A 15,758-nucleotide genomic window follows, 5' to 3' on the forward strand; every position below is an offset into this window, starting at 1 on the left:
CTTAAAGATATTTTAAATGGAATTCTGTCATAACATAAATGGGACTTTGTTCTGAAATGTACGTGCATAAATCCAAATGCCTAGAATGAACTTTGCCCTGCACAGTACAGTTCCTTTTGAATTTCTTTGGTACTTTGATAAGCATACTTCTTTAAGTGGAGAAGTGCCTGTAAATTTGAAATTAACATTTTCTCCTGAAAATAGTATGAGATTTAGCACTTACTGGAAGTAAAATCAAGTCATGTCCTTTCCTTAAAATAAATTTTTGCTTTGTATTGTGACTGTATCTAATACTGTTTCTTTCTTCTCATAGTAGGCTGTGCTGGCACAAAAATGCAATGAAAGAAACACTGGATGAATGAATGAAAAGCCCTGCTTTGCAATCCCTCAGCATGGCGGGACTGCAGCTCATGACCCCTGCTTCCTCCCCAATGGGTCCATTTTTTGGACTACCATGGCAACAAGAAGCAATTCATGATAACATTTACACGCCAAGAAAATATCAGGTACTAGTGATAATACTAATGAAGTAATATCAGAAAAAGTATAATTAAATCCATTAACTTAATAGAAAAAGAACCAGAGCAGCCGGAGAAAGTGCAGTGTTACACACAATCTTGGCATGTGTCTCTCACAGCTCCACCTGTTGGGACTTAATTGTGTCTCTGTTTCTTTAGCTTGTCTGTGTTCTACATTTGTGACATCCCCCATGCCCTCTTCTCACTTTGCTGTAATGAGGAGAACAACTTTTAAGCTGAATATTCTCTTGTTGCTCTCTGCAAAATGCTGTTAGGGGCAAATACAGTAAACATGACACTGTGCATCTTGATTGTATGCATACAATCATGTCTCCTTCCCCCTCTGACCTTTTGTCTTTTAAGTGGTAAATCTTGATTTTTTGGTTCACATAGTGGTCAAAGCAGCTCAGTAATGTCAAATCCGTCAGGGTACTCTGATTTCCATTTTGTTAAGGAAAGCTATTTCTGAGTTTTAGAACTTCAGTTCTCTTTGCACTGCAGAGGTGCCTGAAAGCTAGCATTTAGTTAGTATTACTGAAAAGCTTAGATCACCTTTAGCTAACATACTTGCTTATTTGGCTGAAGTGATGTATACAGTTAGATTTAAAAGCTTTAGCTTTTAGCTGCTTCTTACACAATGTATCTAGCAACAGAATCATCTATTAAAAAGATATAGTTAGAAAGCTACTTAAAATAGCAGCAAATTGTGATACTAAGGGAATTTTAGATTTGGAAGCTAGACTATAGTGTGTATGAATATTTTATGAAAGACTGTGACAATACATTGTTATGAAAGAGACATGCTAATTCTATGGCACTGGAAGGATCTCTGGAGAAACTACTGACTTGTCTGTAGATTATTTACCACTTGTGTTATTTTTTGTCAGCTTTTTCACTGCATTGCTGCAAGTAAGGATGTTGTTATTTTTTAAACCTAGGTTGAACTGCTTGAAGCAGCTTTGGATCATAATACAATAGTCTGCTTAAACACTGGCTCAGGGAAGACTTTTATTGCAGTACTACTCACTAAAGAGCTGTCCTATCAGATCAGGGGAGATTTCAACAAAAATGGGAAAAGAACTGTTTTCTTGGTCAACTCAGGTAAGGGGAAAAGTATACTAAGTTCCTAAACGTGCTGCTAATAATTCCATGGAATATTCCTTCATAGAAGTGGTGTGAAAGCAAAGTTGGGAGAAACTTTTGCATAAAGCCTCCAACAGCAAGGATGCTAAACTGCTTAAAGAATACCTTTCATCTTTTGCTTTTAATCCATTTAATACAACCCATTTATGACATCTTCTGTTTCCTGGTTTAAAATTAAGACATTGAATTTGAAGTACAACTTAGTTAAAAATCTGTTTCCTTGTTGTGGTTTTACGTGGAGGCAATTGGCATGTACACCTGGTTTACCATTAGTCTAAGCTATGTTATGAAACATGGTGCTAGGTAATATGACACACATATTGAAAATTAATGTATGAAAAGACCTTTATTTGATGTTTTTATATATATTTTTTCTCAAGCAAATCAAGTTGCTCAACAAGTGTCAGCTGTCAAGACACATTCAGATCTTAAAGTGGGAGAGTATTCAAGTTTAGAGATGACTGAATCATGGACAAAAGAGAAGTGGAGTCAGGAATTCTCTAAGCATCAGGTAAATTATTAAGTATAAACAATAAATATAAGCAGAGCCTACAGTAAGGTAGGCTTCATCAAAAGCTTGCACTTTTCTTATACTTTGGGGTTTTTTTTTCTTTCAATCTAGGTTCTGGTTATGACGTGTCATGTTGCTTTGACTGTTTTGAGAAATGAGTATTTATCCCTGTCAAATATTAATCTTCTGGTGTTTGATGAGTGCCATCTTGCAATTCAGGATCACCCATACCGTGAAATTATGAAGGTGGGTTTCCATTGCATGAACGTTTTAATACTTGATTGAGGAGGAGGAGTCAGGTGGGAGGGCTGGAGAAGTGGGAACCATTTAAGGCAGCTTTTACTACCAAGGAAAAATACCACTGGAACCATATTTTAGCATGTTCTGGGACTGTGAAATTACTGTAATAAATTAAGAATTCAGTGATATTATGAGATAGAAAAATAGTGTATTTATTTACTGTATTTTACAGTGGGGATTAAAGAAAAATCTGGCATTAACCGAGAAGCTAAACTTACGGAATTAGGGGAATTTTGTAAATTCATTGATAAAATATTTGAGTTTGGGAATGGGATGTACTAACCAGGTTTTATTATTTTTAAAATACGTATTTCTAAAGATGTTCGTAGGGCTCTTCTGGGATTTTCTTGACTCCATGTGGTATTTGGCTTATAGAATACAAGAAACCTGTATAATGAATGTCTTTACAAATCTCTCTTCAAGTTTAACCAGAGCATGTGTCTTTTCTGTTTTTTAGATGATACTTTAGTTCTTACATGGTGTGGAAGTATTATGATGTGTGTTGTAAATGTGTCAAGAATGTGCTATGCAATGCTAACTGTTTATGTCTTTATATTTTTCCAGATTGTAAATATTTACCTTTAAAGATTATTGCTGTTAAATGTTAGTCAATTTCTAGTTTAACTTCCAGTCAATAGAATAGAAAATACTCATTCAATGTTTGGTTCCTTTTCCAACACCTGCTATTAAAATACTAGTTTCCAACTAAGCATCTAAGTTTGCAGTCTGCTAGCTGGATGGTAGATTTGCAGGATAACTGTCCTAAGGTATTTTATTCTCTTTTACTTCACAGATCTGTGAGGATTACCCATCTTGTCCTCGAATCTTGGGATTAACAGCTTCAATTTTAAATGGGAAATGTGATCCTGCTGAGTTAGAGGAGAAGATCCAGAAACTGGAGAAAATTTTAAAGAGCAATGCTGAAACTGCAACTGATTTGGTGGTCTTAGACAGGTGTGCTGTATAATTATGGCTGTTAAATTGATGCCCACGTTTTCATTTTGGATAGGGAAATAAACCAGTAGAAATAGTTCCTATTTCAAATTTCAGGAAAGTTTGTGTGCATGTGATATCATTACTTCTGTTTCGGGTGGGGAGGGAATGTTAAATTGCTTTTTTGAGTAATCAGTGTTGAAGTAAATCTTTCCTTAAAGTTATGTACAAAGGCTGATTGGCCTTGATATTCAGAGATTTTCTGTAGTTTTTTAAGGAAGGAAAAAAAAAAACAAAAAAGACCAAATAAAACAACTGAAAAACGCCCCCAAAACCCAAACAAACCAAAAACCCAACCAACCAACCAAAAAAAAAAAACCAAACAAAAAAACCAACTCACCGCCAACCTAGAAAACTGAAATTCCACAACACATTTCTGAACTTGTAAAATGCACTGTTTTATGTTTGGAGATTAATTGGTTCATGTTCAGTCTATGCCATAATATTCCTATTTAATTTAGAAAAATGTTGCAACATCCACAGTACAAGATGTTTTTAATGCCAGAAAAGTTGCATGATTTTTTCCTTTTTTTTTTAAATGAGTAGCCTGTGTTTAGAGGCTGATGAAAGACGGAGGGAAATAAGAGGAAGTAGTAAAAACTATTTAAATAGTGGAGAAAGTGGGTGTTTTCCTCTATGTTCTTACAGAATGTAGAATCCTGTGAATTTTGTTTAAAATAAAGGTGGTGCTAGTGTGATGTAGAGGAAAATTAGTGTGAAATGATATGTAGCATGTTTTCTTGCACCTGCTGTACTGTGTTGAATGAACTGAGTTTCAGACAAAGTCAAAGATGGTTATTTCATGTTCTGGAACAGGTATTTTGTGGGTGTATTTTTACATGCATTTTTCTGAACTTACGTGAACCGTTTTCTTATAAGAATTTCTCACTCATAGCTCTGCCATTCAAGAATAGTAATTACTTGTGTAAGTGTGTATATATAAACCTAAATTTACGTTATGTGGATTGTATTTGTTTGGCATATCAAGAGAGTACACTTTGGAAAACCAGAAGTGAAGATGGTGGTCAAGTAAATTCAATTTGCTTTGTCTTAGATTTTCCAATATTTGAAATGAAAATAGTGATATTAACCTCCTTTTTAGCAAGTGTATTAGAAAGAAAAGTATGTTAGAATGAAGTAATTTAGTATTTGGGGTGGTGGAGGTTTTTTTCATTTTAAAGTATTTAACTGTGTAACTACTCGTTATTAATTCATGGTGAGGAAAGAAATGTACTTGAATACACTTCATGTTGGTGTTACTTGCTGTATAACCTTAACAGGCTGAAATAGCTCTGACTTTAAGAAGCTGCGTTTAACTTGATCTTTGCCTTCAATTAAGATATGCTTCTCAGCCGTGTGAGATTGTTGTAGACTGTGGACCATATACTGACAGAAGTGGGTTGTATGGAAGATTATTAAAGGAATTGGATGAAGCACTTACTTTTCTAAATGACTGCAACATATCTGTACATTCAAAAGAAAGAGATTCTACATTAATTTCTAAGCAGGTAAGGACATTAAGCTATGTGGAAAAACCTGGGCAATAGAAGTCTTACTACTCTTTTTCTTTGCCATGTATGTTACATTACTGAAGCTTTCTAAGCTAGCCAGCCTAGGGTATCTAAGCAAAAAGACTTCTGATTTGTGTGCTCACTAACAGTGCAAGTCTTTTCATAAATAAATGGGGCTTGAATGTCAGCCATTGATTAGAACTTCATCTGGTTAGAGAAACCTGTATTCAAATTTGCTTAAGGCAGTAAAATAATTCTGCACCCTGATGTTGTGGGTCCTTATTTGTGAAGTCAAGAATTTGATATCTTCATGATCTCCCATGACCTTTTGAATAATTCAGTACAGAAGAAGTAGTAAAGCCTTAGGAAGTATTTGGGAAAAAATGTATCCAGGTGTATTAAAAGATGATAAAGCCATAGATACACAATTTCTGCAATTTATCTTAGAACAATATTGGACTAGTGCCACACCTTGCTGGAATGGAACTTGAACCTCAAACTTGCCACTCCTATGTGTTTGCCCATATGTTGTCATGTGAGATGGCACAGTAGAGTCCAGAAGGCACAGTGTGTTGAGCAGGGACCTGTGACATGTGGGGTCTGGGGTCCAGGCAGCTTTTTTATCTCTTGGGCTTTGTGGTTTGCAATTGCCTCCTGAGGTACAACTATGTAGGTATGTAAGTCTCTGTTAAACAAGTAGTCAGTAATGAGTCATGCTTCTATAATAGTCCATGAAGAGGTTGGAGAACGTATTTCTTTCTTCAGCCCAAAGTACTCCAGTTTCCTTTAACATTCTTGGAAACCCAGCGCTCTGACCTTGTCCAGAAAAAGATTATTTGGGCCAGAGGCAAGGACGATACATAAGGCAGCCTATCACAGCTGCATGGGAAAAGGAAGTCCTGGTTACTTTTGTGCTAAACTTTATATATTTTAGCCTATTACATATTAAGATGCTGGGGGCAATCCCCAGCATTTGCATAGTCCATAAGAGTGGATTAACTGGTATGCTTCTAATGCACGTAACCCTCTGTGCTTGTTTTCTGATCCAGTAGCTCTCCAAGATGGAGGCATCCATGTTAAGAAAAAGAAATCCGTTTTCAGCCTGAGGTGCCTTTTGTGTTGGCACTGGAGAGCATCAAGCGTCTGTGTGCAGTTACAATTAGTTTAGAAAAATTTTGCCCTTAATTAAGTCTTACAGCTAACAAACTTCAGGGAGGATAGTGTAAAGAAGATGATAACCTGTTGTTTACTGCCTCACAGAAGGGAAGAAGGAAGAGAAATTAAAGCAGCCACTGAAAACTGTATCATCCTGACTGTCGTTATAGTTCTGTTATAGTTCTTATGTTGTAATAGTACATCCAAATCATAAGTCACATCAATGGTATTATTAATGTACGCCATTTCTGGATTCCTAGTTTATTGTTTGACCACTTGACTCTTCAGGAGGAAAAAACTTGCCATCAGATAAGATGTTGATGGTTCTCAAGTGCCTATGCTGTACTCTCTGAGTAGGGTATAGTTCTCTCTGTTTTTCCTATTCCACCCACGCATACAAACCCCTAATGTTTTTCCTTTGAGAGGCTAGACTTGCTAAGATTACCCTAAGGCCACTGTACAACTTTCTGGTTAGATACTTTTGAAACCCTGGCAAATATCAGTAACAAATAAAGTGAAAATGCCCAGTAAAGATTTTATTTTATTAGATCTATGTTAAATATAAAAGGTAATAATTTTTGCTTTGTTTATCTAGCTGACTCAAGAAGTATACTTCTTTTAGCACAGTTATCTTAAGGTAAATTTCAAATTGCAATTCCACAAAATTGTAAAATATTCTTTAAACTTGGGGTTTTTTTGAGATTGAGAAATGTACAAAGTTCAAAGTTTAGTTGGAGTAATTTAGGGGGGGAGGGGGAAACTTGCTCCATTAGAAACACCAAAGTACCCAAGGTCATCTAAATAACAAAAGCAGACTTCTAATTTTTATAATAGAACAGTTATAATCCTTACAAAGATTGTGCTATATGAGAAACAAGATCCCAGTCTTAAATTAATAGTTCATGAATGTACTCTTTGAACTGATACTTGAATTCATTTGTTGTAGATATTGTCAGACTGTCGAGCTGTGTTGGTTGTTCTGGGACCCTGGTGTGCAGATAAGGTAGCTGGGATGATGGTGAGAGAGCTACAGAAGTATATCAAACACGAACAAGAGGAGCTGCACAGGAAATTTTTATTGTTTACAGACACTTTCCTAAGGAAAATACATGCACTCTGTGAAGAGCACTTCTCGCCTGCCTCACTTGACCTGAAATTTGTAACCCCAAAAGTAATAAAGCTGCTTGAAATCTTGCGCAAATATAAACCATATGAACGGCAGCAGTTTGAAAGTGTTGAATGGTATAACAATAGGAATCAGGATAATTACGTATCTTGGAGTGATTCTGAAGATGATGATGAGGATGAAGAAATTGAGGAGAAAGAGAAGCCGGAGACTAATTTCCCATCTCCCTTTACTAATATTTTATGTGGAATTATTTTTGTGGAAAGAAGATACACAGCAGTTGTTCTAAATAGGTAAAGCTTTTTATTTAAAAAAAAATCATTTAAAAAAAGAAAAAAGGCAGACTCCACTGCGAGCACATAGATGTTAATATTATGAATATGTAGGGGATTGTCGTGTGTTGTCAGAACTCTACTTTAAACTTGGTTTAGGAGATCATACTGGATCTGCGTAAAGAATAACAAAAAAAAAAAATATGATTCAGGCTATGTGTATGTGGGGTGGATGAGAAGAGCATGTGTCTTTGAAAATTGTACTCAAGGGCTTGTTTTGGACCTGAGTTTGTAATTTGATTTCTTTAGAAGGCAAAATGTGTAATACTGTACTTAACCTGTAAAATAACCATATACTGATTTGTCTTAATCAGTCTTTAAATTTATAGTTGCAATGGATGCTGGAAACTTCTCTAACCTACTGAGTGCAATACTTTGGAAATTTCACCATTACTTTACTAAATCACATTATTACATGATCCAAGTGTACAGAAAATCAAATTTGTCCTTGCACAAATATCTCTTAAGACTTACCAGTACTACTTTAACAGTTGGTGTTTATAAAATGCCTATTTAGTTAAACACTAAGCACTTTCTTAGAGTCTCCGCCAAGAAAATTACGCACCCTGGAATATTTGCCAAGATATACTTTGGAATGCTCTAGTTCCTTATCAGTTCTTACTCCTGAATGTGATCCATGTTAGCATTTAACAATTAAGTGTTATGTATAACTATTTGCCACAAACCATGAATGACATCTGATTTATTCACTTATCTTGATTTTGAGGTTTTGGAAGGTTTTTCTGATAGTCTGCTAAATAAATGTCCTGTGCAATTTGTTTATTGCATTGTGGATACCTCTGAATCTGACCCTTCTGTTGTTACCTTTTTGCCTGAGTCAATAGTTTGAGTGCATAATATGTTCTTTGATCTGCAGACATACCTATGTGTTTTTTGTGAACTTCATCTTTTTTTGTCTTTTTTTATTTTTAAATATGTTTGCATAAATATGCAGTATGATTCAAACTAAGCCATTCAGTGAAATGGACATGTTCTGTTAATAAGTCCTGGAAAAAATAACATCAAGAGATTTTGATAAATTTTTGCTGAGCTGAAATGAGTATTTCATTATCTTGCAGGGAGTGAACAAAATGGTTAAATTTTTTTCTTCTCTGTGAGGTTATGAATGTGATTTAAATTATACTCTTTTTCCATTGTGTGTTCTTGTAGGCTGTGATTTATGTACTATACTATATCCTAACTGCTGTTGAAAGTGACAGCATATATTTTCTGGATCAAATACATAACCAAATTCTGCTGTCTTTAAGCTTTAGGCACATTTGGTACAGGTTATTGGCAGCAAAAAATAAAACGATATGTAACTTCTTATCCACTTCTGAAAGCTAGCTAGGAGACTCTCAAAATGCTCCTTTACCTTGTGTAGCACACCTGGTCTCAAAATAAGTGGATGATCCGCAGACCTGAGCTATTGAACAGAAGACTGAAAGCCTTCAGTGGAGAACCTCGCTGTAGGCTCGCTTCAGTTGAGTGGATTTAGTTCAAGGGCCTCTGCTGATTGTAGCTATACGTATGCTGTATAGACAGGTGGAAAGACTGTCTCCTGAATAAGGAAGTTGTGAGTGTTTGAATTAGTGTATCAAAACCACTCAAGCTTCCAGTAATCCAGTATGGATCGATAAACAGAACTAAGTTAAAGCAGAAATATAATTTTTTCTTAAAATATATTTATTATGGTAATATTTAGAGACTAGAATTCCATTTTATGAAGTCCATAGTTCATAATGACTGAGAAAGGGCAAAATTCATGGCATGTGTTGTACTTTCTGGGAGAAGTGGGTAGGAATTTTCTCTGAAGCAGTAATTAGAGCTAATCTCTTCCTTTAGAAATCTTTAGCAACAGCCATTCCACATACTGTAAATACTACAATTTAGGGATGAAAAAAACCAAACCTTCTTATTCTGTGATTATTATTACTCACAACTAATGAAGTGGCTCATTTACTGTTTTATTTGGTGTACAGTTGAGCTGTAGTTCCTATAAGCTCCTTTTCAGAAGAGAAAACATCTTCTAAAGCCCATTTCCTTCCATTTTCATTGTGGTGCCTCTCAACTGCCTTAGAGGGGTCTGAAAGCAGAAGTTTTTGTGTCTGTTTGAAAAACAACACCGGTTACCAGCCACTAATAATACTTTTTTAACCACAAGGTTGAACTCTTGAATGCTTTTAAGAACTTGCTGAAGATGTGTGCAGTGAAATCTTTACTCAGATGTCTTTAATTGTCTATTTCTGTAATAAGTGAGGTACAGTAAGAATGTTTGAGATGCTTAGTAGGTACTCAGACTGAAGCTATATGACTTGACAGAAATGCCATGTGGAAAAAGAAATGTAAAAAAATAATTAGGGTTTTTGTTCAGTTATTAACCTATACTTTTTCAGTATGTCTGTCTCAAGAGCCAAGACTGCATACAAAAATGTGAATCTGTTTAGCCTTGAACTAACATCACATGCATTTTGGTACAGGAGGATCCTTCTAGTCTGTTTCTCTAAGGATACCAAGCTGTTTGCCACTTTTTCCATTCTTTTGCCTATACTCCCTGTCCATTCCAGTTTTAACAGATTGCAAAGGAAGGAAGTCTTCAAGGTGTTTTATGTTCCCATAAATCTTGTTTAAAACAGCAACCAAGTAGAGGGGAGAGACTTCAGTACTTTTCTAAGAGTTGAAAGAGCAGGGAAAACTTTGCCATTTTCCATCTGGTTTGGCAGCAGCTCGCTGGGCAGGTGGTAGGCATGGAGCTGGCAACTGCCACAGCACCCATCTTCTTATATGTGAACTATTAGAGATGTAACTGGGAAAGGTTTGAATTACTGTTGGAGGTATACAGAGGCAGGCTGTCCTTTGGATATGAGGAGCACCTCATGATGGACATGATGGATATGCTATGAGCAAAGTGGTGCTGGGGTGGCTATAGTGAGATGTGCAAGGGTTGTAATTTTTTGTACATGATCTCTTGATTTTTATTGGCTCTGCTGCTCAAAAACCTGTTACGGCTGAAAAGTCCCAGGTTCTGTCCATGCTGAAAACAGAGCAACTAAGGATGCTACAGCATAATTACTTTGATTGCACAATGGAATTATGCTTTTAAATCCATAAATGCCTAGTTCTAGATTCCATGCATTATTTATATGAGCAATCTTCTACCTTGTCTGTGAAATCAAAACACTGCAGAAGCCAGCTTTTTCTCCTTCTGTAACCTAAAGAAGGAAGTAGGGGAATAAACTGAGGATGATCCTCACCTCTCTGATCAGTGTTCCTTTTTAAGAATTGGATTAAATTCTCCAATTGTAGATACATTTGGGTTAATGTCAAAAATAGTAGACATCTCACTGGGTAGGCTGAGTATTGCTCTTCAGAAAAGCAGCTCAACATTTTGTCATTAGTATACCTGAACAGAATATGTATTTTAAAACATAGATTGTTGTTCTCCTTAATACTAACCTAAAAATTAACACCTTATATTGAGGAAACATACTTCATTGAGGGAGCAGTTACAGGTCTTTCTGCTAAAATCATCATCATTAACAGAGATTAACTAAACCAGTTGTGAGTAGGGTGCCTTAACAACAGGGAGCCTTAGAGTAATAGATTGGTGTAAAAATACCTGGTTTTACCATGATAGGTCTGAAATGCACGTGATGCATGCACACCCATGCTGGGAATATATGCAGTCTGTCTTTTGTTATCCTTACAGAGGTTTTCACTAGAACTAGTGTTTTTAGAGAAGACTAAGGTCATTTTATGTGTTAGCGTGGCTTAATTGTCATGCTTCCATTTTTTTTCTTTTAATGTACATCTTGCAAAGAAAAGACTGTCTTCCACTTTCTGGGTTGAGTGACTTCTAAAAACATATGTAATATTTTTAGGTTGATAAAAGAAGCTGGCAAGCAAGATCCAGAACTGGCTTACATCAGTAGCAATTTTATAACTGGACATGGCATTGGCAAGAACCAGCCTCGTAACAAGCAGATGGAAGTAGAATTCAGAAAACAGGAAGAGGTAACTTCAAGAAAAAGAATTGAAACTAGCAATACCTTCAGAAACCTTTGGTTTCTTTTTTTTTTGTGTGTGTCTTCAAAACAAACCAACAGGCAGAGTCTGGGCACAGTCATTGGAAGTTCAGGGAATATCCTTGGTTTAACAAATATGCATACTTATTGGAGATACAGATATTCTTAATTTAAAAAAAAACCCCAGAAATAAAATCCCCCCCATGTTTAGAGACATTGCTATGTCACATTACATAAATTAAAACTTCATGTAAAATCATGTTTGTGTCTAGTCAGATCATCAACCATCCGATTTCTCTGCATTGGGTTGGTAGTAGTACAGTAAATACTGTAAAGAAAATCCAGGTTCCTGACACCTTCAGCAGTTGAGCTGGTTTTAATATTTATCATTGCTAAAAGTGAATTTGGTAAATAATTAAATGATATAAATATAAAACCCCGTGATTTTTGACCTCACTTAAAGCATGTGAAGTATTGGAAAGCAAATGCATTTATTCCTCCCCCTCACCCCCATCTGGGTTGTCCTTCTGACATCCTTTCCTTAGTAAATAGTATAAATATCAGAAGTACCAGCTCTGGAATGTGTTTCCCTTCCCCCTGCCTCAATTGTTTCAACCTCAGAAGTGGTTGGAAAAGATGTTGTCCTAAAGCAGCATTTTTTTATACTATAGCTGAAAAATTGTAAATAAATAGGTGGGATCCTCTCCATTGCTAGTAGCTGTAGTAGCTTCTTAAATTCATGTAATTCCACATACCAGATTTGATTCCTAGAAATCTGCCTGTTCTGATAAATAGCCTTGCTGTGTTTCTGAAAAAATTTTTTGTGATAGTTTTATATCTGCATATTTAGACAAGTTTTTGAAATGTCTGATCTACTGTCCTTGTTTTTACTGTTTTTTGATGAATCTGATGATGGAAACAGGTCTCAGACTCATCTCTCAAATTTGTCTTCATTACTTTTGCAGGTTCTTAGAAAATTTCGTGCACATGAGACCAACCTACTTATTGCTACTAGTATTGTAGAAGAGGGTGTTGACATACCAAAATGCAACTTGGTGGTGCGTTTTGATTTGCCCACAGAATACCGTTCTTATGTGCAGTCAAAAGGAAGAGCTAGAGCACCAATTTCCAATTACATCATGTTAGCAGATACAGACAAAATCAGAAGTTTTGAAGACGATCTTAAGACATACAAAGCAATTGAGAAGGTATGAGGTCAAAGGAACATGCCTGTTTTTGTTAAATTTATCATAGTATTTTAAAGGAAAAATCTCTCATTATGCTCTGTTCTTGAAATATTAAGATCCTGAGAAACAAATGCTCAAAATCTGTCGATACCAATGAAACAGAAACTGAACCCATTGTTGATGATGATGATCTATTTCCACCCTATGTGTTAAGGCCAGATGAGAACAGTCCAAGAGTTACTATTAATACTGCTATTGGACACATAAATAGGTAAGAGGCATATTCACTTTTTACTTCTTGTCTTTAAATAAAAAGTTTCTTAGTCTGTCTCTCACAACATGGAAGCATAGCCTGGGGCATTGTACACAGTTTCCTCTTAGGAATCTTGTAGGATCTTCCCTCCTAAAGAAAGTGGTTACAGCAGTTTGAAGGGATAGTTTGCTTTTTTCTCTTTATCCTACAGAGGTTCTAGCCCTGATAATAAATTTAGTGATATAGATTCCTCTTTAATTAAAAGCTGCCCTGAAACACTCCTTTTCAAAATGGGTATTAAGATTTTTTTTTTTGCTCTTGGCAAACTAGATTTAAAAAAACCCCAAAACCCAAACCCACAAACAAACAAAAACATGGCTTGCTAAAACTGTAGTAAAATCTTCCAGTTCTAATATTCACATTTGTAATAGAAATCTGTTGTCATGTTTAAAAAAAAAACCATAGTAAATAAGCTGAACATAATGCAAGTTCATGAGACAGGATGATAGGCTTCCAAGGGAGCTAGCCAATACTGTCTTTGTAAGGCCATGGCAATTAGAGGACATCCTCAGTGACAGGAAAAGGTAAAAGTTATGACACTTCAAAAAAGGTAAGGAAGAAGATCCAGGGAGCTACAGACTGGTCAATTTTACCTTAGTCATATGGAATATTACGGACCAAGTCCTCATGGAAGCTCTTTCCAGGCATGTAAATGAAAAGTGGTTGGCAGCAGCCAACAGGAGTTTTATCAAGGACAGTTTTTTGCCTCATCAACCTTGTCTCCTGTGTGATGAAGTGCTTGCGTGACTATGAAGAGGAGAAAAGCAGTGGAAGTCATTTACTACTTACGTAAAGCTTTCAGTGCAATTGCCAACAGTACCTTAGTGGCCAAATTCATGAGATGCAGACCATTTGGGTGAACTGCCTGGTAAATAAAACCTGGCAAAGCTGTCAGGTTCAAAGGGTGTAATAGTAGATGATTCAAAGGTTAGCTGGTAGCTGTTTATGTGTGGCATTACTCATGGGCCATTAGGAGGTCCAATACAGTTAAATGCAAACGTGCTGATGTTTGACACCAAGTTGGGAGAGGGGCAAGTGAGTGCAGGGTAGGTAAGGCTACCATTCAGAGGGAAACCATGACAAATAGGAGGAATAGGACAATAGTAAACTCGGGAGGTTAAACAAAGACAAATGCAAACTTTGGTACCTGGGATGGAATAATCCTGTACATCATTTCAACCTTGGAACCACCTTCCAGAAACCAGCTTTGTAATAAAGGACTTGGAAGTCTCCTGCTTGGCAGTTAATTGAACATCAGTCAGCAGTTGTACCCTTGTAGTGCTCAGTATGACCTGAAATCATCTTCTGTAGTGTTTACATCAGTAGGCGAGATTCCATTGAAATGTCTTTAGGTTTCAATTTGCAGGTTTTGATGATTTGTAAAATGTTTTGTCAACTTAGGTACTGCGCTAGATTACCAAGTGATCCATTTACACACCTAGCTCCCAAGTGTAAAACCCGAGAACTACCTGATCATACGTTTTACTCTACTCTCTACCTGCCAATCAACTCACCTCTTCGAGCTTCAATTGTTGTAGGTATTTGGGGAAGGAAAAGCATAGAAATAAGTGAATATGTTGGTGTAGGTGTGGGTGTGCCTTTTCTAGAATTAGTTTTTCATTGTTGTAATGAAAACAACATGATTTTTCTTTTCCTGTATCGTGGTCTCTAACTGTATTTAGATCCCTTTCTGTATCTGTTATAATCTGTTTTCCAGCAGTTACTGTTTATTCCAAAGGCAAAAATATTTAGATGTTCTTCCCAGTGCCTTGCTTTTTTACACACTTAAGTATTGGTTGTAGGTAAAATGTCTTTTACTGGTTTTGATCAATAGTATGTTGAGTTCAACAACTTGTAATTTTGGCTGCTGTGGAAAAACAACATAAGTCTGAATATTTTCACAAAACTGTCATCAGTGTAATACTTTACAAAGCTTTGCTTACCTAATGTTTGTGTTAAACTGTTTGTAAAATGTATAAGAAGTGATGTGCTAACCAATCAAAGTTTTTAAGAAATATTTAAATGTTTGTAGGGTCCTCCAATGAGTTGTGCAAGACTGGCTGAGAGAGTTGTAGCTCTTATTTGCTGTGAAAAACTGCACAAAATTGGTAAGAACTGGAAAAGCAACACCTCTTTGGTAAATCATATTTTGTAATTGAGAAATTGAACATGGTATGGATATTATGCATATACATGCATTTCTGCTATAGCCATCTATGATAGTTTCCTTTCTCTTGCCTTGTTTTGTGATATGATCATGTACTTACTAATTTAGCTTACACCTTGTAAGATAAAGTTAAATTTTCCAGGGGAATCTTGTTATTTAACATATTTTGTCTTAAACAGCAAATGCAATGTTAATACAAGACACACAGATTTTGACATTGAATATACTTAATAAAGGGGAAAAGAGTCTTGTTCTCTAGAAGGTTTTGATTATAGTTCAGAGACTACATCCTGCCACCAAAAAATAACTTGTTTTTTAACGTGAGTTGTAACAAATTAAAATATAAAATACACAGCCCTAAATTTATTGTATTCTCTACTGTATTATAAGTCATGTTCCAAAAATAGGACACTGCAGGATTATTTCAGCTCTCTTGTCTCTAGTATGTATAATGGAGCATATTCTTTTATTGTGGAA

General features: G+C 35.9%; 1 protein-coding gene across 3 annotated transcripts in view; it reads left to right on the forward strand.

Annotated features, from left to right (window-relative positions):
- Positions 1-324: 324 nt before the first annotated feature.
- The window catches only part of DICER1 (dicer 1, ribonuclease III), a 37,791-nt gene continuing 22,357 nt past the window's right edge, over positions 325-15,758 (forward strand). For 2 of the 3 annotated variants that reach the window (XM_059819989.1, XM_059819987.1), the window contains exons 1-12: positions 325-506; positions 1,457-1,619; positions 2,042-2,172; positions 2,284-2,418; positions 3,266-3,426; positions 4,805-4,973; positions 7,078-7,550; positions 11,471-11,603; positions 12,580-12,822; positions 12,918-13,072; positions 14,516-14,648; positions 15,147-15,222. In XM_059819989.1, coding sequence (XP_059675972.1) covers positions 363-506; positions 1,457-1,619; positions 2,042-2,172; positions 2,284-2,418; positions 3,266-3,426; positions 4,805-4,973; positions 7,078-7,550; positions 11,471-11,603; positions 12,580-12,822; positions 12,918-13,072; positions 14,516-14,648; positions 15,147-15,222 — 2,116 coding nt within the window. In that variant the 5' untranslated portion in view covers positions 325-362. The remainder of the gene's footprint in view (positions 507-1,456; positions 1,620-2,041; positions 2,173-2,283; positions 2,419-3,265; positions 3,427-4,804; positions 4,974-7,077; positions 7,551-11,470; positions 11,604-12,579; positions 12,823-12,917; positions 13,073-14,515; positions 14,649-15,146; positions 15,223-15,758) is intronic. The other variant, XM_059819990.1, reaches the window with a different exon arrangement.

This window comes from Gavia stellata, chromosome 7 (genome assembly GCF_030936135.1).
Source record: "Gavia stellata isolate bGavSte3 chromosome 7, bGavSte3.hap2, whole genome shotgun sequence".
Taxonomy (NCBI): domain Eukaryota; kingdom Metazoa; phylum Chordata; class Aves; order Gaviiformes; family Gaviidae; genus Gavia; species Gavia stellata.